This window comes from Garra rufa, chromosome 9 (assembly GCF_049309525.1).
Source record: "Garra rufa chromosome 9, GarRuf1.0, whole genome shotgun sequence".
NCBI classification, from domain to species: domain Eukaryota; kingdom Metazoa; phylum Chordata; class Actinopteri; order Cypriniformes; family Cyprinidae; genus Garra; species Garra rufa.
In genome coordinates, this window is record NC_133369.1 from 9,327,871 (window position 1) to 9,352,866 (window position 24,996).

Below are 24,996 nucleotides of genomic sequence, written 5' to 3' on the forward strand. Positions count from 1 at the left end.
GTTTTATAGAATACATAATAGTTGTATTTGTCTGTATTTTTTTAAATATATTTTTATTCTGTGTTTTTACCTGTTTGCACCAAGAGTGTGAGAGAAACGAAACTTCAAAACTCTTGTATGCACTGTACATGTGGCAGCTTTGACAATAAAGCGGACAAGGGTTATGATATCCACATATTTTTGTTGAGGAAATGATGGGGAAGTTTATGTGGATATTTTAATTAAATGTTTGGTCAATATTTAACAAGGAATTCGATCATCATGTAAGTGTAACAACTGCATTTACCAGGCCTTTGGTGACCTTTTCAGGCATTTCTAATAAAATTGTAATGTAAACTGTTAATTTTGTATTAGATTATGTATTTGAACGCTGTTATTTAATGGCACCATATGGTCATTATTAATCAATAATCATAATTGCCTTTAATATGATGCATTTTAAGTCATTTTGTTTACTTAGATCTGCTTGTTTTCATATTAAGAAAGATGCGTTAGTCGTGAAATTATTACCGACATTAAAACACATTATTAACGTCGACAGAATAAAATAAAGTTTCACAGGATTATGAACGTACCTGAAAGTGATGCACGGGCTTCATCTTGGGCTTTTTTTTTCTTTCGTTTCTCGGCGCCGGACTGTTGATGTCTCTTTCCAGGACCAGGCATATTGTTCATCAATTATTATCATCATTTTTGGCCAAATAGGCAGCCGTAAACAGAGGTGAATCACGTGTGCTTACTAGCCTACTCTGCGTTCACCGTAAAATGCAATATATATTTTTTTGTTTATTTGTATATGTATATGTATATTATTAAAATTAATTTATTATTATTATTATATATAAAAACGATTTTTTTTTAGCAGCTGGGATGGTGCCCCCCTTGGAGTTGGTGCCCTACGAAGACTGCGTACTCTGCGTATAGGGAGCGGCGGTACTGTGTGTGTATATATATATATATATATATATATATATGTATGTATGTATATTTTAATTAATAAATATTTACATATATAAATTAAAAATATAAAATTAAAATATACAAAAAATTTAAGTAAGTTTAAATATATTCTGTATACATATATATATATATATATATATATATATATATATATATATATATAATTATTATTTTAAAAATTAATTTTGAAAACTTATTTTCTAATATGTCATTTGAAAAAATATTACATTTTTTTTTATATTATTTTTTTAAATAAATGTAAATGTATTAATAAATATTATTTATAATATAGTAATAATTATTAAAAAAATTCGAATTAAAATTTAAACTAAAAATATTTAATTAAAATTATATATAAAAACATATAATATATAATTTTTTTAATTTTATAATTATATATCATTTATAATTATATATATAATTTTTTGGAGTGGTATGTTAGTAAATACTTCAGTATTTATTATTTTTTAAATATATATATTTTTTTTTCATATTATTTTTTTGGAATATATTTAAAAATATGAAATTAAAATTTATATATAAAAATTATAATATAATATATTGTTTTTGAATGTATATTAGTAAATAAGTTTTGGATTTTTTTTAATATATATTATTTACATGTTTGTTATTTATTAATTTAAAAAAACAATATGTTTGGTGCAATACCAGCATTTCTACCAATTTTTATTATTATTTTAATCTTCCTGATTATTTAAAGCTTCCTGATATTAATTTTCAATTTACAATTCTGTATTGTGTGAGCCACTTCAATTTTTTTTCAATTGGCCCTGATTTCCGCAAAACTTTACTTACTTGTTCTACTGCAGTTTCCATCAAAACTGCCACTAATTCCTCCTCTGATGTGCACATCGTCTCATTCACTCATCAGATCTCTACTGTCATATACATACTATGAGCTATACATAGCGAAAGACAGAAGAGCGAGCGAAAGAGAAATAGAGTATTTCATGGATGGCTAGGTTGCTATGGGAACAAGAAATGGTCTCTCTTTTCCCAAAAAAGTGTCCTCGTTCCCTCCGTTCCTCTCCAAACCCCTCGTTTTTTCTCTCTCTTTCTCTTTTCGCTCTCTTTCCCATCTCTCCCTCCTCTCCGTCTCTCGCTTTTCTCTCTCTCCCACACATTTTAGCACTCTTTCTCTCTGCCTCCCTCTCTCTTCTCGTCCAGTTCTATCCTCGTCTTCCATACCTCTCTCGTTCCCCCTCTCTCTCTGATCATCTGTCTCTTTAACACTCACTTATATTCTATTCTTTTCCCGGTTGTCATGGCAATAAGCTGGGGGTGTGTGGGTGAGAACGAGCGAGGGAACGAGAGAGAGAGAGAGAGAGAGTGGGTGTTTCGGAAGTGACATCTCTTGGGCAGTAACCTTGTTTCCTGTATGTAGATTTGGGGGGCGGGAGCTGTAAAGTGCAGCTACAGTGACGCCGTGTGGAGGATGCGGCGAGGAGACGAGCAGGTAGATGTGAACGCCGCTTCTGGAGCTTCCAGATATCGATTGGGGCAGCATGAATACGGCCTTGCTTTTCATGGAGAACCACGCTTTAATCTCTTTTAATATCTCACATGGTTCTCCTAGAGATCAATGAGATTAGAAAACTGAAAAGCTATGTATTTTGAAATCAAAATGGCATTTTTTTGTGGTTTTTCAGTCCTATATGCTGGTGTAATCCTAAAAGTTGGCTGAAAAGGATAAATCACACACTACTTTGTCAACCATAGAGGTTTGCTTGATTGACGCAAGATACCTCAAGTTATATGAGATCTGCCATCTTTGCTAAAGGCAACCGTTGAAGTTTTTGTGCCTGTTATCTGAGATGTGACATCAAAAGCAGTAGGAAAGGATGCCGGTCCGGTTTATTGCAATATGCGCCAAGCATCTTCCCAAATTTGTAATGAGAAATGCTTATAAACAACTGTGCTCTCCCTATGGTTTGCCACCAAAATAAAAGCTTGATTGTTTATTGTTTGAAAATTACTGAAGTCAGCTGTGGATATCAGTATTGTAATAATTATTATTATTATGTTTTCCTTTTTTACAATAGTTATAATTCTTGTTTAATATTTTATTATTGTTAATAATAACATAATCAACAACAAAAACATTATTTTTATTATTATTATTATTATTATTATTTTTAAGATAATAAAAATCTATACTAATTTGTTATTAATACCTTATTATTATATAATAATAACAATAATAATTTCCTTTTTACAATAGTTATATTTCTTTTGTATATTTTATATATTTCTTTTTAAATAATAATAATAATAATTATTATTATGTTTTCCTTTTTTACAATAGTTATATTTCCTGTTTAATATGTTAATATTTTTAATAATATTCTCAACAACAAAAACATTATTATTATTATAATAATTATTATTATAATAATCTTACAAATGTATTATTATTACTTATGTTTTATATTGACATTGATATAAAATTACCAATTTTACGAGTTATAGGATTTTTATTTTAATAACAACAACAAAGCATTTTTATTAATAATATTATTGCTTTTGTCATTATTATTATATATTATAAATAAAAGCTAAATAAAAGCTCAATTGTTTAATATTTGATCATTAATAAATTAAGTCAGCCATGAATATCAGTATTGTAATTTTACATTTATGTAAAAAATAATAATAAAAAAAAATAATAATAATTTCCTTTTTACAATAGTTATATTTCATTTGCTTAATATTTGAATATTGTTAATAATATAATCAACAAAAACATTATTATTATTATTATCATTATTATCTTACTAATTTATTATTATTAGTTATATTGTTTTATGTTGACACTGAAATAAAATCACAAATTTTACGAGTTATATTCTTTTCAAGTATTTTTATTTAATAATAACAACAAAAGCATTATTATTATTATTATTATTATTATTATTATTATTATTATTATTATTATTATTATTATTATTATTATTATTATTATTATGTTATAAATAAAACAATACTTAATACTTGAAAATAAAAAAATTAAGTCAGCCAAAAATATCAGTATTGTAATTTTACATGTAAATAAAAAATAAATAAATAATAACAATAATTATTATTATGTTTTTCTTTTTTATAATAGTTATATTTCTTGTTAAATATTTTTATATTTTAATAATTATATCATCAACAACAAAACACATTTATTAATAATAATACTAATAATAAAATCCTTACTAATTTGTTATTACTTTAAATAATATAATTAAAAAACTGAAAACTGAAAAAATAGGGCCAAATTGTTCAGCCCTTCAAACAAGCACAGCAAACATGGAGCCCCTTTTAAAATCACATTTAAAAAAAATAAATAAATAAATAAATAAAAATAAAAATATTTAAAAAATCACAATTAGACTTTTCCCCAAAATTTTATTCATTTCATGAATAAAATTCATGCAGCCCTAGACACTTACAAAACATCTACTTTAATTATTAAATATTTGTGAATTATATTGTTCATGCAAAACATTTAATTCACTAGAAAACAAACTACTTTTACATTTCCCTCAATGCAGAGAAATGTTTTCTGCCTTCAGGATGGTGTAGTTCTGGCATGTACCAAAAGGGGCTAACCGACCAATGGTAACCAGTTAAACCTCGACCTCTCGGTGAGAACCTTGAGCTCTGTAAACAACAATAGGTGTGTTATTATAGCCATTCTGAAAGCCAGCCAATCAGGAACATTCTCAACCTGTCAATCATTTTGCATGATCGTGTTTGCTGGCATCTGATTGGCTGAGTTACTTACGGAACGTTCAATATTTAGCAGTTGCTTTGCTCAAATGTTCTGTCAGCAATCTTAATATGAACCATATATATTTTTAGATCCCCAAATGAGTTTTAGCAGAAACATCTAAAACAAAGCCGATATGTAAATCTCCCAAAGCTATATAAGAGCATCCTCTGAGCAATAACATTTGGTTCCTACTACTGGCAGATGACATATTCCTGCCTTTTAAGGTCCATTATGGTGTAAGGTCACATGTCCATCATGGTGCATGAATGCGGAAATGCTTTTGTTCATGCATCAAAGCATGGCCTTTCATCCTACTGTATAACAGACTATTGACATCTGCTAATGCAACGCAGATATGATTATGGAACTCGCATCTACTCTCTTTTCTCCGCACTACCAGCCTGGGGCATCAGGAGATACGCTGCGATTTATTTTTAGCGCTGTTTGGAGTGCAGCGATGTGAATAATCAGTGTTTCTCCTGTTGGACTGCATAATGACAATGTGAGACTGACCCATCCGTGGCCTGATCCTCATGTGCGTGGCACACATCAGCACCCGCAGCCCGCGAAAGAATAGTAACACCCTCTCAGAAGTGTGCTAGCCAATGACACCCAGCGTTTGTGATGGAGAACATGAAGAGGCGCCTGCAGCGTTTGTGTCTGAGATGTCAAAGGCCGCTTAGGATGATAACTGGTGCATGTGCTGAAACACATGCACCATTTGAAGAACAGCTTTTCATTTAGCAAAGCAAATGTTACTGAAGCCTCCTACCCTAGTTCATTCACAGCTTTTTTTTTTATTTCAGCTAAGCTCCAAAACGGGTTGTTCAGAAATCATTAACCAGGAATAGTTCACACGAAAATTACAATTGCTGAATGTTTACTCACCCTCAGGCCAGAGAAGATGTAGATGAGCTTGTTTGTTCATCAGAACAGATTTGAAGAGATATTTAGCATTGCATCACTTGCTCACCAATAGATGTGAATGGGTGCCATCAGAATGAGAGTCCAAACAGCTGATAAAAACATCACAGTAATCCACAAGTACTCCACACCACGCAAATCCATCAATTAACATCTTGTGAAGTGAAAAGCTGTGTTTGTAAGAAACAAACCCATCATTAAGGGTTTTAACTTTAAACCATTGCTTCTGTCCATATTCCATAATAATGCTTCCTTCTGTTGTCTTATCACATCAAAATCCACTGGTTTGGAGCTATTTTGGACTGTTTTTGCTTGTGAACAGTGCATGACGAGATTACTTTTTCACTAGAGAAAGCAAACTGAAACTGAAAGCAAAGGTTTATAGTTAAACATGTCTTAAAGATGGATTTGTTTTTTAAAACCAGTTTTTTACTTCACAAGATGTTAACTGATGGACTGTTGTGGATTACTATCATGATGTTTTTATCAGCTGTTTGGACTCTCATTCTGACGGCACCCATTCACTGCAGAGGATCCATTGGTGAGCAAGTGATTTAGAGATTTTCATGTCACTCCTAGACCTCCATATTCAATACATATTTAGTGTCTTAGCCTGTCCTGACAGACATACAGTTGAAGTCAGAAGTTTACATACATCTTGCAGAATCTGCAAAATGTTAATTATTTTACCAAAATAAAAGGGATCCTACAAAATGCATGTTATTTTTTTGTTTGTTTGTTATTTAGTACTAAACTGAATAAGATATTTCACATAAAAGATGTTTACATATAGTCAACAAGAGAAAATAGTTATAGTCCCTTGTTTGTCCTGAACAGTTAAACTCCCTGCTGAAAAGAAAAAAAGCTAAAACCAGCCTTGGCTGTTTGGCTGGTCTTAGCTGCTGGTTTAAGCTGGAAGTAGCTGGGTCTCCCAGCCTGGCTAGAAAAGTGGCCAAAACCCCTCTAAATCCAGCCTGCTGACCAGCTAAAACCAGGCTGTTTTTTTTTTTTTTTTTTACCAGGCTGCCCGCTGTTCTTCAGAAAAAAATGTGTATTTTGTGTATTTGAACCCTTTCTAATAATGACTGTTTGATTTTGAGATATATTTTCACACTGAGGACAACTGAGGGACTCATATGCAACTATTACAGAAGGTTCAAACACTCACTGATGCTTCAGAAGGAAACGCAATTCATTAATAGCTGGAGGGTGAAAACTTTTGGAATTTGAAGATCAGGCAAAATAAGAAAAATGTACACATCTTCATTCTGTTCAAAAGTTGTCACCCCCTGACTTAATGCGTTGTTTCCTTCTGAAGCATCAGTGAGCATTTGAACCTTCTGTAATAGTTGCAGATGAGTCCCTCAGTTGTCCTCAGTGTGAAAAGATAGATCTCACAATCATACAGTCATTGTTGGAAAGAGTTCAATAACACAAAAATGCTGGAAATCCAAAGAATCTGTGAGACCTTAGGAATTTTTCTGAAGAACAGCAGGCAGTTTTACTTATCAAGACAAACAACTCATGAACAACTGTGACTAAACAAAAAAAAAAACAGCTGTGGATGATTCAGGTAACAACACAGTATTAAGAATCAAGTGTATGTAAACTTTTGAACGGGGTCATTTGTATAAATTAAACCATTATATTCTCTTGTGGACTATATGTAAACATCTTTTATGTGAAATATCTTATTCAGGACAGTACTAAATGAAAAATAACATGCATTTTGTATGATCCCTCTTATTTTGTAAAATAATCAACATTTAGCAGATGAAGATGTATGTAAACTTTTGACTTCAACTGTATGTAAATGATACTGTGGTAAACAAACACTAATCAAAACAGAGGTAGTAGTATTTAAGTACAATATATTCTCCTCAGCTTTAACCATCTTATTTTTCCCATAAGCCATTTGTACATTTTATGGGACCGGCTTCCGGTCTAATCCATGTCCTGCTATTTTTAGCTGTACAAAACAGCTGGTTTTGCTGCTTGATATTGCAAATTGCTGTGTCTTACCATATTATTTTAAATGTGTTATCTTAATTATGAACACATAGCTTTGTAGTGCAGTTTTATTGTTTACAGTACATTGTTTTTCTTCTCATTATTTCCCTATAGCCTCTCATACGCTTACTTCCGCATTGAAGAATAAGGTGGATTGCTTTGGATAAACACTGACGTATCGTACCTTGTGTTAAGTTGGCATAAAGTCACTTCGCATATTCCCTGCAACTAAATCATTTCATATTCTATCTTTGTGAAGTCTTTAGTTGTTGTTTTTTTATGTGGCAGGGAGTGCCGCTAAACAGGGCAGCGCTGGGCAGCTCCTCCAGCTCTCCAGGACTTCTTGTCAGGATGGAGCTGGATGTGACAGGCTATTTCCATGGTGAAAAAGATTTCAGCTGGCTTACTGTCAAGCGGGGAGCCCAGCGCGCTGTAGTGAGTGTGTTGCATGGCCCAGCGGTGGGGATACGGCTCAGAGCAGCAGCGCAGTACTGTGTTTGCAGTGTTTGTTTGAGTCACTTTGTGGCCTGCTGTCATGTTAAAGGAACAGTTCATCTTAAAATGGAAATTCTGTCATTACTTAGTCTCATGTGTTGAAACAAATGGACTACTTTTGTGGTGCTTTTTGGATCAGATTTTATTTTGGGGTTAACTGTTTTTTTGTTTGTTTGTTTGTTTTTGCTCACCAAGGCTGTATTTATTTGATCAAAATACAATAAAAACTGTATTGTTGTTAAATATTGTTACAATTTAAAATAACTGTTTTCTGTCTTAAAATATTTTAAAATGTAATGTAATGTAATTTCTGTGATGGCAAAGCTGAATTTTCAGTCTTCAGTGTCACATGATCATTCAGAAATCATTTTAATATGCTAAAACTAGTGCTGCTTAATATTTCTGTGGAAACATGATATTTCTTTTTAAAGATTTTTTTAAGAACAACATTTATTTAAAAATTGTTTTTTTGCAAAATTGTAAAAGTCTTTAATGTCACTTAGTCTTTAATGATAAATTTAATGTATGTTTAAAAAAGGGAATGAAAATAATAAAAAACTATAAATAAATAAATGTTATTGTAAGTGTAAATGTAATGTAATTTCAGATAGTTGCCACTGCACTATTTTATTTTTTTTTATTTTACTTTAATGTGTACTGAAATAACTAACACTGAAATAAAACAAACTATGAATAAACAAATAAATGAATAAAAGTAAAAAAATACAAATAAGTAAATGTAATGTAATTTAAACTAGTTGCCACTGTACTATTTTTATTTTATTTTATTTACTTTAACTTGTACTGAAATAACTGACACTGAAGTAAAAAAAATCTAAAATAAAATAATTAAATAAATAAATGTTATTGTAATTTTGAAAGTATTGAAACTACTGCACTATTTTTATTTTTTAATGTATTTTAACTTTTTAACTATTTAAATAACTTCCACAGAAATAGAAAACAATAAACAACTGCAAATAAATAAATGTTGTTGTAACTGTAAATGTAATGTAATTTCATCTAGCTGCCACTGTACTATCTTTAATTTTTTAATTTAATTCAACTACTGAAATAAAAAAATGCTATCATTTTTTTTTTAATTTTTTTATTTACTTTAACTTGTATTAAAATAACTAACACTGAAAAACTTAAATAAATAATAACACTAAGATAAAAAATTATTTAAAAATAATAAATACATTTAATAAATATTTTTTTTTACTTTTTATTTACTTTAACTTGTACTGAAATAAACAAATTAAAATAAGTAAATAAATACCAAAATAACACTGAAAAACCCCCTGAAATAAATAAATACATTTAAAGAACATTTAAAAAACACTTTAATTACTTGAAATAAATCTTATTGTAATTGTTAATATAATGTAATTTCAGCTAGTTGCCACTATACTATTTTTTTGCATTTACTTTAACTTGTACTGAAATAACAAACACTGAAATAAAAAATGAATAAACAAATACCTAAATAACACTGAAATAAATAAAAAAATTAGGAAAACTATAAATAAATAAATACATTTAAAAAACAATACCACTATACTGTTTTTTAATTTACTTTAACTTGTACTGAAATAACTAACATTGAAATAAAAAAAATAATACAATAAAAATAAGTAAATAAATACCCAAATAACACTGAAATAAAAAAAAACTAAAAACTAAATAAATACATTTAAAGAACATTTAAAAAACACTTTAATTACTTGAAATAAATCTTATAGTAATTGTTAATATAATGTAATTTCAGCTAGTTGCCACTATACTATTTTTTTGCATTTACTTTAACTTGTACTGAAATAACAAACACTGAAATAAAAAATAAATAAACAAATACCTAAATAACACTGAAATAAAAAAATAATTAGGAAAACTATAAATAAATAAATAAATTTAAAAAACAATACCACTATACTGTTTACTCATTAACTTGTACTGAAATAACTAACATTGAAATAAAAAAATAATACAATAAAAATAAGTAAATAAATACCCAAATAACACTGAAATAAAAAAAACCTAAAAACTAAATAAATACATTTAAAGAACATTTAAAAACACTTTAATTACTTGAAATAAATCTTATTTAATTGTTAATGTAATGTAATTCAGCTAGTTGCCACTGTACTATTTTTATTTTTTAATTTACTTTAACTTGTACTGAAATAACTATCACTGAAATAAGAAATAATAGACTATAAATAAAGATTTATAAAGCAACAGAACTTTCTTTTCCATTTGCCAAAGATGTTTTCCCACAGTCTTTAACAAATGGAAAGCAGAAAAGTCCCCTTGTCTGTGCATAAATTCTAGCAAACATACGGCTGCTTAAGTCCACTGATCTGTTTTGTGAGTGCCTTTCCCTGTTGTTCTCGAGTGCTTGGAGGAAATCTGACAAATGTGTGTGTGAGTCTGGACAGAAGCGTCCTGTGCCGGTCCAGCATGCCTCTGATGCCGCCACCATCTGTCAAGGCTGTTTCTGATTGGCTGGAGGTTCAGAGGGTAGGAGCTCATGGAACAAGAGGACACCGGGGCAGAATATGGACTCTGAGCTGTAGTTTTTGGAGCGCAAGAGTGGGAGGCTCGTCCAGTCATGAGTTTTATAGAAGAACAGGGATGAAGTTAAAAAAAAGTCAAAGGCCACAGTAATCGCTTTATTGCTCTCGCCTTGGCTGACAGGGCCAGAGCCCAACGTGTGACAGCTTTACAGCTTGTTTTAAAACCTGATGAAAGCACAGTGCCATCAATATCAAAGTCTGCATGTGAGTTATGCGTTCACATTCTGAGAAAAAAGAAGTCTGGAAGGTGCAATTGTTTATAAAAATGTAGAACACTAGCTCAAATGTATTGTTTATGTCTGGAAAAGGCTGTGTTTGCTATGTTTATTTGAAGCTGAGCACCAAAGGTTCTTAGGTACATACATATTGAGTCTGTTGGGTTTTTGTGACTGTTTTTGGCTGGGAGTCTATGACAGCCCTTTGAACCATATGGTAAAAAGTTGCAAAATCTGGCACGCTGATTGGGGAGAGTGTGAAATTCAATTTGACCAACTGTTTTGACCCTGATGCTAATGTTGGCACATTTATAGCCCTCTTGCTGACTGATTTTGCATTTAAAAAGGTAATAGTTTGATTATGAGCCTTTGTGAAGAGGGTATATAAATGCGGTTCTTTTGAACATTCTTTTTTATCAAAGATTCCTGAAATATATTAAAAATATATAATAAAATAGAGATATTTATGATTTATTAAAATAAAATAAAATAAAAAATCAAAGCTTGATAATAGAATAAAATAAATAATATAAGAAATATAAAATCTAACAGCCCAAAGCATGAAAGCTTAACAAATAAAATAATATAAAATAAAATCTGATGTCCTAAAGTATGAAAGCTTGACAAATAAAATAAAATAATATAAAATAAAATAAAATCTGACGACCTAAAGCATGAAAGCTTAACAAATAAAATAAAATAAAAAATGAAAGCTTGATAAATAAAATAAAATAAATAATATAAAAAATATAAAATATTACAACCCAAAGCATGAAAGCTTGACAAATAAAATAATATAAAATCAAATCAAATCTGACATCCTAAAGCATGAAAGTATGGAAGCTTGACAAATAAAATAAAATTAAATAAAATTAAATAATATTAAATAAAATTAACTAAATTTAAATAAAATTAAATTAAAGCTTGATAAATAAATTAAAATAAATAATATAAAAATATAAAATCTGACAACCCAAAGCATGAAAGCTTGACAAATAAAAAAATATAAAATCAAATCAAATCTGACAACCTAAAGCATGAAAGTATGGAAGCTTGACAAATAAAATTAAATAATATTAAATAAAATTAAATAATATTAAATTAAAGCTTGATAAATAAATTAAAATAAATAATATAAAAAATATAAAATCTGACAACCCAAAGCATGAAAGCTTGACAAATAAAATAATATGTCAACCCAAAGTGTGAAAGCTTGACGAATAACATAAAATAATATAAAATAAAATAAAATAAAATCTGACAACCTAAAGCATGAAAGCTTGACAAATAAAATAAAATAAAATAAAATCTGACAACCTAAAGCATGAAAGCTTGACAAATAAAATAAAATAAAATAAAATCTGACAACCTAAAGCATAGAAGCTTGACAAATAACATAAAATAATATAAAATAAAATCTGACAACCTAAAGCATGAAAGCTTGACAAATAAAAAATAAAAGTAAAAGTAAAATAAATAAAGTAAAATAAAATCTGGCAAACCAAAGCATGAAAGCTTAAAATAAAATAAAATAATATAAGTAAAATAAATAAAATAAAATAAAATAAAATTTGACAACCTAAAGCATAAAAGCTTGACAAATAAAATAAAATAGTATAAAATAATCTGATAAGACAAAGCTTGAAAGCTTGACAAATAATATAAAATAAAATCTGACAACCTAAAGCATGAAAGCTTAACAAATACAATAAAATGAAATAATGAAATGAAAGCTTGATAATTAAAATAAAATAAAATAAAAATCTGACAAAACAAAGCATGAAGGCTTGACTAATAAAATGAAATACAATAAAATAAAATAAAATAAAATTTGACAAGTCAAACAATGAAAGCTTGACAAATAAAATTAAAATAAAATAAAATCTGACAACCCAAAGCATGACAGGTTGACAAATGAAATAAAATAAAATAAAATCTGACAACCTAAAGAATAAATGCTTGACAAATAAAATAAAATAAAATAAAATAAAATAAAATAAAATAAAATAAAAAAGTCTGACAATCCAGCCCATAGAAGCTAGACAAATAAAATAAAAAATAAATAAAACAGCAGGCCAATATCATAAATCGTGCAGTTTAAAATACATGTGAAACTTCTAACCATTTTCTTGTAGTTCATCAATGAATTTCACTTTGAAAATGCCATGCTTAAAGTATTGTTATTTTAATGTGGCAGTTTTATTCAAAGCGAATTAAGATGTGTATATTCTTTAAACTTTGTGGCTGAATGTTTGGTAACAGCGCCACATACTGGCCAAATGTTGTAAATTCAGGTTAAATCTGCATACAGTTGGAACTAGTTGGAATAAAAGCATCGTTTTGTCTTCCATTTTTATTCCTGACATGCAGCCCCTTACCCTTTCTCCTCTCCTCCTCTTCTCCTGTCCCAGATGCGAGGTATGCTGTCCCCCCCTCCTACCGACACCAGCCCTCCTTTGCTGCTGCTCCCTCCTACGAGCAACCCGACTGGAATCCTCGTCTGTGTGTGATCAGTGGAAATCAGCTCTACATGTTGGACCAGGAGGAGGTACTGGCAACCCAATCACATACAATCATGCACTTCCTTTCCAACATCTTCCTCTCTACCGTTTGTGTGCTGGCTGCTCATTTTACCACTGCTTTACACAAGGATTTTCCACTGCTAAAAATATATTTTGTGTCTCTGTATTCTTTAGTTGACTTGCATGTACAGTCTGGGAGTGATATAAGTGTTGTAACTCATATTAAGTATTATGTTTGTGTGCATATGAGTCTTGGGCATTATTAGCAGTTTTATAATTTATATAAAAACATGTATACTCATACTCATACTCATACTCAAAAACTATTAATATATATTATTAAAATGTGTTTTTATATATAAACACATACTCATAAAGAATAAATAATTTTTAAATCAGATACAATAAATAAAATGATGTATTTTTATATTTTCCGTTTTAATTTTATTTTAAGTATTTAACATTTTTGACGTGCTTTTGTCATTTTTTTAAAGTGTTTTACCTAATATTTACATTTATTTAGTTTCAACTTTATTTCAGTTAACAACAATGATTTTAATAGTTTTATTTTAGTTCAAAACTGTTTTGTTTGCTATATAAAATGTACAGGATTTTATATAAAATAAATAATTAATAATAATTAAATAATAAATGTAATATTACAATAAAATAAATAAAATTATGCATTTTTATATTTTCAGTTTTAATTTGATTTATATTAAGATTTTATGTTTTGATATATGCTTTTGACATTTTATTCATTTTTTGGCATTTCACTTTAAAACAAAGTTTTAATGTTGGTGAACAGTCATTCATTTAATTTGCTATAAAAATATACATTATTAGTAAAAATAGTTTAATATTATACTATTTATATATGTCAGTGCATATTTTTTTCAAAATTTTAATTGTTACTGTTCAACTGCAGCAATTTTGTGTACATATAATTTTCATAACGTTTTCATTTTTTTTTTTTTTTTTTTTTTTTTTTTTATGTAAAGAAGTTATTAAATATATTTCCCCCTTATCTTACCAAGGGCACAAAGTGAGCCAAGACTGGGACTCCCTCAAAAAATAAATAAAAATAAATAAATAAATAACTAAACAGGTGCACGACAGCCCTGATCATATCCTTCTGTTCGTCCAAAATAATTTCGCATTCTTTAAGTCTAGTCTGACCGTACCTAGAGGAAGTCACTATGCAGTGCTGTGTTTGTAATGGACACACTGACTGACCTGTAAAGCAGGTAGCGATGTGGATCAGGCTCATTAATCAGACTCAGCGTCCCGTCTAATTGCAGCCGTTTTGTTGCATGTTCTGATAAGGCCACACTGTGAATAGATGTGAATGAGTGATGACGGGCTAATGGCTGTCACCTCTGTGAAGATGAGCACCATGAAATATTCATGCTTGTCACTCATCTGCTGCAGGGGACAGTCGCAGTTCTGTTTGTGTGTGTGAGGGTCTTCATTCAGGTCCTGTAGTGAATGACAAGCGTCTCCTCCATGCAGACATCTGCACTCTGTGAGTCCGCAGGAGGACATGCTTTTCTCTGATTGCTTTTAGGAGCTGCTGATGACTGAGGCCAGGAAATTCATTCCCAATCAGTTTATGCTGACCTTACTTTAAAGTATGTTGCATAGTATACACATTGGCTGTGTTTTCTGTGTCATTTTTTGTATTATTTTCATATTATTATAGTATTTAATACTGTTTCCAATTAGTTTTCTTTAATGTTTTAATTATTTATTATTTAATAATTAATAATAATTAAATAATACATAATACATATATTATAATAAAATAAATACAATTGTATATTTTTATATTTTTAAATATATATAATTTAAATTTTCATATTTTTAATATGTGCTTTTGCCATTTTTATTAGTTTTTAAAGCGTTTCACCTAATATTTAATTTTTTAAAATTTCTACTATATTTCAGTTAATAAAAAAATATTTTAATAGTTTATTTTTTTGTTTTAAAAAGTTATACATTTTGTTTGCTAAAACTAAAATAAATAATTAATAATAATTAAATAAGAAATAATACATTTTATATTATAATATAATTAATTAAAGTATGCATTTTTATATTTTCAGTTTTTATTTTTATTTTATTTTAAGTTAGCATATTTCTGATATGTGCTTTTGTCATTTGTATTTTTTATTTTACTATATTTCAGTTAACAAAAAATGAATTTTTAATCGTTTAAAATTGAGTTAAAAAGTTATATAGTTTGCTATATAAAATGTACAGGATTTTTAAAATATAAATAAATAAATGATAATATTTAAAGAATGAATAATAACTACAATATTATAATGAAATGTATAAAATTATGTATATTTATATTTTTAATTTTCATTTCAATTTTATTTTAAGTTTTTATATTTTTGATATGTGCTCTTGTCATTTTTATTATTTTTAAGTGTTTCACCTAGAATTTTTTTTACATTTCTGATTATTTTTAAATTAATTTTAATTTTAATAAATGTAATAATTAATTTTGAGTTAAAATAGTTATACATTTTGTTTGCTACATAAAATACACAGAAAGTTTATAATTAATAATAATTTAACAATAAATAAAACATTTAATATTATTAAAAAATATATATTTTTATTTTTATTTATATTTTTGATGTGATTTTGCCATTTTTCATTATTAATTAAGCGTTTAATCTAATATTGTCATTTTTTTAATTTACACTATATTTCATTATTTTATTTATACTTAATTTCAGTTAACAAAAAATATTTTTAATTGTTTTAATTTTTAATTAAAAATGGTTATGCGTTTTGTTTGCTATAAAAAATCTACAGGACTTTCTATAAAAAAATATAATTAATAATAATTAAATAATAAACAACACATTTAATATGATAATAAAATATGTCAAATGATGTATTTTTAGATTTTCAGTTTTTATTTATTTATTTTTTTATATTTTTTAAATATTTCAATTAACCAAAATAACTTTTTTCATAGTTTTAGATTTAATTTTAGTTAACAGCATCTATTTCATTTGCTATATCAAATATAATTAAATATCAATAAAATAAAATATTTATTTCAGCTTTTATAAAAAATATTAATATATAAAAATAATATATATTAATTTATATTTATATATTTTTTATAAATAAATATGTATTTTTATGTTTAAAAAGTGTATTTTATTAATATTATTATAATATTTAATACCTCACACTGCTTGTATAAAACAATCTGAAATCTATACAGACTATTTTGATATCTATATTGAAAATTGTGAAATATTTTTATGTCAATTCAAAAATTAAAAAAAAAACATTTGAAATTTTAAATATTCAACTGTCTAATTTACAAATAATCAATTTAATATTATAATAAAATAAAATAAATAAATTATGTATTTTTTATATTTTATAGTTTTCATTAAAAAAATTATGCTTTCATATTTTGATATGTGCTTTTGTCATTTTTATTGCATTGTTTAAGTGCAATATTTTTCAGTTAACAAATTATTTTAATAGTTTTAATTTTAGATTAAAAAAACAGTTATAAATTTGTATTTTGGTTAACAAAATGATTTAAATAGTTTTAATTTTAGTTAAAACAGCTGTAAGTTTGATATGTACAGACCTTTATAAAAAATAAATTATTAATAAAATAAATAAGACATTTTTTTGTTTATTTGTAATTAATAACTGATAATAATTTATTATTATGTATTATTATTATGTATTATTATTAAATTTATAATTTAATAATTTATTATTTAATTAATAATTGATAATAATTTATTAAGAAACAATACAGTTAATTTGAATCATCACAGCAAATTGTATACAACAAGAATATAATTAATAGTAGATTACAGTAAAATGGAAGATTAAAAACGCATTGACTTGTTGCTGTGTTCAGAAACAGCCTTTAGAGGGAGTGAGAGAGTCAGCAGTGATTTGCTGACATGTGGTTAGACGCTAATTGATGTGGGGTGACAGTGGCCCACGTCCGACTTCACACACGCTCAGTGCACCAGCGCTCAGATGAATGGTCCGCGTGTGGATCTGTGCCACCGTGACACGGCGTTACGCAAGTATAGCCCAGAGCAAGGTTTCTCTGGCTGTGAGTGGGCGGCAGCCATTCTTGTAGCTGCCCCAGGAATCAGGCTCTGGAATCATGCGCTAACCACAGAGCTCGCATCGCCGTATTCATAGATGTCACGCTAAATTAATTAATTAGTATGTATGGACACAGTCAACAGAGAGGCTTCGTTGGTAGCTGACGCTGTGACAGAACATGACAAGTCTTCAGAAAAGAGATGTTAGCATTGTGGGAGTCTGTTTGAAAAGATTATGTAATGGATTCATGGGATGTGTCACGTGAAAATATGAAAGAGCTCATGAAGTGGGTTGCTTTTCTGGAGAGCGCAACAGTGGATGTTCACTTTTTCAGTTGCATTGGTTGCAGACGTATATTTCTCATTTATTTTGCATAAGGACGTCTTGGTTAAAGAGTTGACATTGACATTTGTGACCCTGCCTGGACCACAAAACCAGTCATAAGGTTAAATTTTACAAAACTGAGATGTATATAAATAAGCTTTCTTTTGATGTATGGTTTGTTAGGATAGGACAATATTTGGCCGAGATACATCTATTTGAAAATCTGGAATCTGAGGGTGCAAAAAAATCAAAATACTGAGAAAATCACCTTTAAAGTTGTCCAAATTAAGTTCTTAACAATGCATATTACTAATCAAAAATTACATTTTGATATATTTACAGTAGGAATTTTACAAAAAATCTTCATGGAACATGATCTTTACTTAAAGGTTGTATCAGCGATTTCTAGCCTAAAACATAAAGTGTCAATTTCAGCTTACCTTTCTTCACGATCCGCTCGCTGCCTGCCCCATAAATTGTCTGTGAAAAAACCGCGTCTCTCTGGTCAGCCTAGGGTCCGAGATATGCCAAAAAAACAATCGGCACTACCAACCTTTCCACACAAAAACAAACAGTGTTCCAACCAATCAGCGTCAGGAGTTTGGTGTTGTGGACTTTCGCTCCGCCTCCCTCACGTCCCAGCACCAGTAGGAAAGTCCACAACACCAAACCCCTGACGCTGATTGGTTGGAACACTGTTTGGTTATCTGTGGTGTGTTGATAGCGCCGATTGTTTTTTTGGCATATCTCGGACCCTAGGCTGACCAGAGAGACGCGGTTTTTTCACAGACAATTTATGGGGCAGGCAGCGAGCGGATCGTGAAGAAAGGTAAGCTGAAATCGACACTTTATGTTTTAGGCTAGAAATCGCTGATACAACCTTTAATTTCCTAATGATTTTTGGCATAAAAGAAAAATCAAAAAAATTGAACCATGCAATGTAATTTTGGCTATTGCTACAAATATACCCCAGCGACTTAAGACTGGTTTTGTGGTCCAAGGTCACATTTTATAATATTGACATTTTATTTCATTTCTACTGTATTTCAGTAAACAAAAAATATTTTTTATTATTTTTTAAAATATTCTAGTAATTTTTTAGTATTTTGTGTATTTTTATATTTTTAGTTTTCATATTTTTGATGTGTACTTTTGTCATTTTTATTAGTTTTTTAGTTAACTTTAGTTAACAGCATCTATTTCAATTGCTATATAAAAAATTAAAATAAATAATTAAAATAAATAATTAATATAATTCACTAATAAATAATAAACATAATATTGTAATAAAAATAAATACATGTATATAAACTTTTATATATTTAGTTTTCATTTTCATTTTAGTTTAAGTTTTCATATTTTTGTTATGTGCTTTTGTCGTTGATATTAATTTTTTTAAGTGTTGAAGTGTACCTAATATTTATATTTTATTTTATTTTTGTTTTATTTCGATTAACAACATCTATTTCAGTTGCTATATAAAAATATAATTAAAATAAAATATTAAAATAAATCATTAATATAATTACCTAATAAATAATAAACATAATATTGTACTAAAAATAAATAAAATTATAGAAACTTTTATATATATTTTTATATTTTTGTTATGTGCTTTTGCCATTTTTAAAGAATTTTAACTAATATTTATATTTTATTTTATTTTCACTTTATTTCAATTAACAAATGTTAAAAAAAACATTTTTTTAGTAGTTTTAGTTTTTATTTTAGTTGACATCTTTTTTATTTTCTGTATAGGATATAATCAAATATAATTAAAATTAAATATTTAAAAAAATAATTAATATAATTAACTAATACATAATAAACATAATAGTGTAATAAAGATAAATATAATTATAGAAACTTTTATAAATTCAGTTTTCATTTTAATTTTAGTTTAAGATTTCATATTTTTGTTAGCTGCTTTTGTTTTAATTATTTTTTAAGCATTTCACCTAATATATTTTAATATATTCTACTTTATTTCAATTAACCAAAACATTTTTTAGTTAACAACATCTAGTTTATTTGCTATATAAGTAATATAATTAAAATAATAAATAAGTAATATAATTAACTACTAATGATAAGCATAATACTGTAATAAAAAGTAATAAATAGAAAAATAAAAACTACTGATATTGACTAAACATGATTTTCTTTAATGTTCAGAGCTCACAAATGCTCTGTCTTTAAAGGTTATTGAATTATCGTTAAAAATCATTTCCCTAATGGAGAACTTGAAAGGGGGTTTTACATCCACAATTGACATGAGAGCTAATTTCCTTTCATAAACATCAACAGGGTTTAGTTTCCGATGCTAGTCAATGCAAGTACAAAAGACAAAAAATTGATTTTAATGTTTTAAAAGTTTATTATGTTGACTTGTGTACACAAAATGTAAACTCTTTAAACTGTGTGACTAGCAAAGGTCTAAAAATGTCTATTTTGTTATCTATCACTATTAAAAAAAAAATCACATAGTTTGGCTTTTTGGACACTTTTATGTCTCAGAAAGTAAAGTAGAGCTGTAACAGGACCGAATTTGTTAGGAGATCGGACAGTTTTCGTTGCCATTTTGTTGTAGGTGGAGAATTAATTTCCATATATTTGTGGTGAGAAAGCCGCACATCCATCTATAGCCGTATCTCTCAACTGACACATTTGACTGTATTTTCTATCCATAATTCAGTGATTGCACAGTAAAAACGTAACGGGACATAATATATCTCAGGTACGGCGTTCTCAGAATCAGGATATAACCCGTAGCTGGTGTCTTCAGTGGAAATCATCCCGTGTCATTTATTACCAGAGCAGCTGGAAGCTGACAGCGATGTGATGTTGATAGAAGCAGACAGATCTCATCCTTCTTCTCTTTAGCTTCGGCGTTGTGCTGTGCTGCTGTGGCGTTCACGGGGCAGATCCGGGACGGAGCGGGATGCCAGTGGAGTCATTTGAGGTTCGGGGTCGGTCGGACTGCCGGCGGGGTGCTGTCAGGTTGGGCTGTGATCTATTAGTGCACCATTAGGACTGAACGGACCGCACACCTGCTGCTCTCCTCCTTGTTTCCTCCCTCACCTGCCCCATCACACAGCTGGGCCGGTTTCGGCTGTGCTGACATATGGCGAACCCCCCTACAGTGCAGGATGGGTGCGTTTGCCAAGCCTGAACCCTGCCCAGAAATATGGGGATGCACACAGAAAATGTTCTTGGGATCAAAATAGCTAGACGCTTGATGCTAAATGCAGAAGTCCTGAGATATGTCCCAAAATTGAACTTTGTAAAGGTGAAATAAGTGTCAGCAACACATAATCAGTGTAGGACGCCCCCTATCTGCTATTGGTTAGATTTCGCCCCAAATGTTTTAAATAGTTTGCACTATTTACAGAGTACAACAGTCAGATTCTGGAAGACAAAAAAATATCTATGAAAGTAAATTTTTCCAAGCAAATTTTGAGTTTGTCTTTTAATTCTGACTCTTTGAGTTGTAAAATATAAACTAAAAATTTAAATAAATCAAAATAAAAAATTAAAATAAATAATTAATTAAAATAAAGTTAAAAAAAATAAGAACTGAGAGACATAAACTCAAAAAAATAAATCATAAAATAAAAAATAGAATTTAGTGCCATAAATTCAGAAAAAAAAGTCAGAATTGTGAGGTGAAAATACAATTACAAATAAATAAATAAAATAGAATTGAGTGCCATAATTCATAAAAAAGTCAGAATTGTGAAATAAAAAAGGCACAATTACAAATAAATTAATTAATTCATTAAAATAACATAAAACATAGAATTGAGAGACATAAACTCAGAAAAAATCAGATCCAGTTTTGCCATGGAAAAAAAAAAAATATATATATTTTTTTTTAATTTTGAGTTTGTCTTTAATTTCGGAGTCTTTTTCTGAGAATTGTAAAATATAAACTAAAATGAAAATAAATATATAAAGATAAATAACTAAAATTACGTAAAAAAAAATAAGAACTGAGAGATATAAACTCAGAAAAAAGTCAAGATTGTGTTACAAAAGCACAATTACAAATAAATACATAAAATTAAAAAATATAATTGAGTGACATAAACTCAGAAAAAAAGTCAGAATTGTGAGAATAAAAAGGCACAATTACAAATTAATTATTTAAAATAACGTAAAAAACTTAGGGGAAAAAAATCTGAATTTTAAAATAAAAAAGGGCACAATTACAAATAAATAAATAAATTAATTAATTAAAATAAAAAATAGAATTGAGATACATAAACTCAGTGAAAAAAATCTGAATTGTGAAATAAAACGGGCACAATTACAAATGAATTATTTCATTAATTAAAATAAATAAAAAAGAGAATTGAGACATAAACTCAGAAAAAGTCAGAATTGTGTAAAAAAAGGCACAGTTTCATAAAATAAAATAAAATAAAATAAATAGAACTGAGATACATAAAGTCAGGGGAAAATTTTTTATCGTGAGATAAAAAAGGCACAATTACAAATAAATTAATAAAAAAATAAAATTGTAATTAATTAATGAATTAAAATAAAATTGAGAGACAAACTCGGGATAAAAGTCTTGTACCTTTTCCTTTTTTAAATACGTTTTTGCTTTAAATCATTGTTTGGAATGATATAATTCACCTCATAGCTGGTTGGTTTGGTTCATGGCCTCTGAAAAAAGTGGGGGAACGCTTTTGGGCTTTATATCCAGTGACGGCTCATCTCTTGGGCAAAAAATACTGAGGCTTCTCTCTTCTGATGCACTGATTGTCGACCCATAGCGGGTCCATCTCCACCTGGACTCTGACTCTCTGTGTTTTGTTGAGTTAGTCTTCTGTGATGTGTGCCAGATAACATTGAACCACGTAATTGCTGCCCAGCTAAAGTCATTCTACAGACAGCCACTCACCTGTGTCCTACAGTACAGTTCCTGATGTGAACTGTAGATGTGGGTCTAATGGGTTCAGTTTCATGAAGTTAGCATGATGGCGACAGGACGCATTCCCTGTTATAATATGGCCAAGAGTATTAGATCATTTTAAATGAGCAGATGTGACCTTCCATGCAGTGGCAGTGAATATATATATATATATATAAATAATCTGTCAGTTTATTTATGTTTAATTGCCTGAAAAAGCCAAATTCTTATTTTTTAAATAAAAGTAGAAAAAAAATAGATTAACAACAATAAATAAATTAAAAATTATTACTCATTTTTTATTTACATTTGAACAAAAAGTGGCATGTCCAAAATTATTTATACCCTTCTCAATAATCAGTAGAAAAGCCTATTGTCTATTACAGCAGTCAAATGCTTCCTATAATTGCTGACCAGCTTTTTGCATGTCCCCACTGGAATTTTTGCCCATTCATCTTTAGCGATGAGCTCCAACTCTTTCAGGTTGGGGGTCTCTTGGCCATTACCTTGATCTTTAGCTCGCTCCACAGATTCTCAGTTGGATTTAAGTCAGGACTCTGGCTGGGCCACTGCCAAACGTTCATGTTTTTGTCTGCTAATGATTTCTTCACCACTTTTGCTGTGTGTTTTGGGTCGTTGTCTTTCTGAAATGTCCACTGGTGCCCAAGGCCAAGTTTCTCTGCAGACTGCCTGATGTTGTTGTTGAGAATTTTGATGTATTGCTTCTTTTTCATGGTGCTGTTTACTGTGATTAGGTTCCCTGGTCCACTGGCTGAAAAACACCCCCAAAATATTAGGTTCCCACCACCATGTTTGACAGTGGGGATGGTGTTCTTAGGGTTGAAGGCAAACAATTACATTTTTGTTTCATCTAACCATAAAACAGAAGACCAGAAGTCTTCTTCTTTGTCCAGATGAGCATTTGCAAAGGCTAATTGGGCTTTTGTGTGCCTTATCTGGAGAAGTGGTGTCCTCCTTGGTTTGCGTCTTTACCTCTACATTCCAACCCCAAAATTATGAAGAAAAAAAATCCATTATCTGAACAATGATACTTGCATTAGTTTGTTCTCCTATGCAATTTAAGGAGAAACATTTTAGACAAAGTGCATACATTAAAGTGACAGTTAATTTGTGTTAAACACTTCTTCTGGTTTTGTGGAAATGGTGTCATTTGTCTTCAGCAGACAAATACTCTAATGTAACTGTAAGCCTAATCATTAACATTTAGTCAAAGCTAGTCTTGAAACAAATGCTATGCAAGCCGATACATTGTTAATGGTGTGCACTGAGTTTATTCTTAAAATATATCCCCGCTGCGCTGCCTAGTAGATAATTGTTCACATAAAAGGGCATAAACAGTGATCTTGCATGCTTTCTAGTAAGTCATGAAGGATTCATTGGATGTCATGCATTTTTTATGCGCCGATCCTTTCTGTAATTTCATTGCAGCTTGCTGTAGATCTATTTTAAAGACATTGAAAGATAATATTTAGCTTGCTTGGCCCTAACAGAAAGCCATCTATCATTCTTAAAACTATAAAGACAAACCGCACAGATTCATCCTCAGGCAGAGAATTGAAAGTCAGAATTGTGAGATAAAAAGGGCACAACTACAAATAATTAAATAAAATAAAATAAATCGAATTGAGAGACAGAATTGTGAGATAAAGGCACAATTACAAATTAAATTATTATTAAATAAATTGAATTAAATTGAAAATAGAACTGAGAGACAAACTCAAAAAAGTCAGAAATGTGAGATAAGGCGGCACAATTGCAAATAAATAAATATTAATAAATATATTTGAGAGACAAACTCAGAAAAAAGTCAAATTATAAGATAAAAAAGGCACAACTGCAAATAAATAAATAAAATAAATAGATTCGAAAGACAAACTCAGAAAAAAGTCAGAATTGTAAGATAAAAAAGGCACAATTACAAATAAATAAAATTAATAGAATTGAGAGACAGAATTGTGAGATAAAGGCACAATTACAAATTAAATTATATTAAATTAAAAATAGAACAGAGACAAACTCAGAAAAAATCTGAATTGGAAGATGAAAAGGCATAATTACAAATAAATCAAATAAAACAAATAGAATTGAGAGATAAAGTCAGAAAAAAGTCAGAATTGTAAGAGAAAAAAGGCAC

General features: G+C 28.9%; 1 protein-coding gene across 1 annotated transcript in view; it reads left to right on the plus strand.

Annotated features, from left to right (window-relative positions):
* The window catches only part of LOC141342549 (ras/Rap GTPase-activating protein SynGAP-like), an 81,248-nt gene that overhangs the window by 24,927 nt on the left and 31,325 nt on the right, over positions 1 to 24,996 (plus strand). The window contains exon 2 of the mRNA XM_073847019.1: positions 13,376 to 13,512. Coding sequence (XP_073703120.1) covers positions 13,376 to 13,512 — 137 coding nt within the window. The remainder of the gene's footprint in view (positions 1 to 13,375; positions 13,513 to 24,996) is intronic.